Source organism: Rhincodon typus, chromosome 47, assembly GCF_021869965.1.
Source record: "Rhincodon typus isolate 14 chromosome 47, sRhiTyp1.1, whole genome shotgun sequence".
Lineage (NCBI taxonomy): Eukaryota > Metazoa > Chordata > Chondrichthyes > Orectolobiformes > Rhincodontidae > Rhincodon > Rhincodon typus.
In genome coordinates this window covers 8969047-8970939 of record NC_063378.1, presented here as the reverse complement: position 1 = coordinate 8970939, position 1893 = coordinate 8969047, and the positions used below count along the sequence as shown (strand labels likewise).

Genomic DNA, 1893 nt, shown 5'->3' with positions numbered 1-1893 from the left:
CACGGTGCTCCGAGTGCGGGTCTCACTGAGGGATACGGAGACCGGAACTGTGCACGGTGCTCCGAGTGCGGGTCTCACTGAGGGATACGGAGACCGGAACTGTGCACGGTGCTCCGAGTGCGGGTCTAATTGAGGGATACGGAGACCGGAACTGTGCACGGTGCTCCGAGTGTGGGTCTAATGAGGGATGTGGAGACTGGAACTGTGCACATTAGTCCGAGGGTGCGTCTAAGTGAGGGATATATAAATTGGAGAAATATATACACTGCTCCCAGTTCTCCCCTTATCCCCACCTCTCATTGCTTCGCCAAATGGTTATCACTCTCTTGCCTGGAGTAATTCCTCATTGCAGTGTCAGGCGGACGTGAACAAGACTCGGTTCCCCCAGTAACCCCCTAAACACAGCTCTGTGCACTTACACTGCCCTCTCACTTCGATATCCTCCGACCTGCCACGCCCAATGCCATTCTCAGCTTCACAGAAATATTTCCCAAACTGTGAGTAACTGATGCGTCTGATTTCCAAGGGTTGTCTCCAGGAGCTGGAGAGCTGAGTTCCGTCCTTATACCAGATGTAAGAAGTGACTGCTGGTTGACTGTGGAGGGCATCGCACTCTAAGGTAACAGAGTCCCCTTCCTTTAGGTTGCCTTGCTGTGTTCCCCTGGTCAGTGAGATACTAACATTGCGAGGTTTATCTGAAAGTGAGCAAACACAGAGAGTGAGCCATTCACAATGTGTCACCCTCACAAAGGCCATGCCTCAGGCCCGTCAGGGAGGGATCAGGGAGAGAGGATCAACTCATCAGACAGTGTTCAGTTTATAAGGAGCAGGGGCTAGAGGAGGCTACAGAGATAGAGACGTTTGTAAGTGCTGGAGGAGGTGACAGAGTGTGGGAGGGGAGTAGGGGCTGGAGGAGGTTACAGAGATAGGGAGGGGTGTAGGGGCTGGAGGAGGTTACACAGATAGGGAGGGGTGTAGGGACTGGAGGAGGTTACAGAGATAGGGAGGGGGTGTAGGGACTGTAGGAGGTTACAGAGATAGGGAAGGGGTTGTAGGGGCTGGAGGAGGTTACAGAGATAGGGAAGGGGTGTAGGGGCTGAAGGAGGTTACAGAGATAGGGAAGGGGTGTAGGGGCTGGGGGAGGTTACAGAGATAGGGAGGGGTTGTAGGGGCTGGAGGAGGTTACAGAGATAGGGAGGGGTTGTAGGGACTGGAGGAGGTGACATGTTACGGAATGGCTTTGCAAATTGAAAAATGCGAGGAAAAATCAGAGCCAGTTTTGGAGAGGGAGCGCGAGAAGTGGGAATATTGTGGTAAAGTCAAGCGAGGTTGTCGTGTGAAGGATTATTTTGAGAGCTAGTATGAACACAATGGGCTGAACGGCCTCCTTGTCAGTCTGTATTTATCCAGGTGGGATAATCTAGTCTGGAACAGTCTAAAGGAGGCGATAAATCTCAGATACTCACACTGAAGGTTGACGGTCACTTCACTGTCCACAGGAGGAGTATCTGTCCCAAAACAAGCGACGCATCTCAGGGAGAGATCCCGATCCTCAAATCCTGGTGTAAAGGACATGGTGCGGGAATAAGTCCAACAGTTATCCTGGTAAGTTTTCCGTATCTCTGACACCTCACTGAAGAAAGGGGTGACCCACTTCAAATCCGGGATATCCTCAGGACAGGGACTGTGCACGGAACAGCTCATCGTCGTTGGGAGTCCCTCCGTCACTGTCACCGGCGCCTGGATCACCGGCTTCTCGGGAAGGTCTGAGAATCACACAAATCACGGAAAGCATTATTGGATTCGATACTGAGGCAGCGCCGCACTGTCGGAGGGTCAGTGCTGAGGGAGCGCCGCACTGTCGGAGGGTCAGTGCTGAGGGAGTGGGCACTG

At 52.9% G+C, this 1893-nt stretch overlaps 1 protein-coding gene across 1 annotated transcript in view; it reads right to left on the bottom strand.

Moving 5' to 3' along the window:
- The window catches only part of LOC109926400 (sialoadhesin-like), a 35071-nt gene that overhangs the window by 15156 nt on the left and 18022 nt on the right, over positions 1 to 1893 (bottom strand). The window contains exons 7-8 of the mRNA XM_048620598.1: positions 1467 to 1766; positions 393 to 695 (exon numbers count right to left, since the gene is read on the bottom strand). Coding sequence (XP_048476555.1) covers positions 393 to 695; positions 1467 to 1766 — 603 coding nt within the window. The remainder of the gene's footprint in view (positions 1 to 392; positions 696 to 1466; positions 1767 to 1893) is intronic.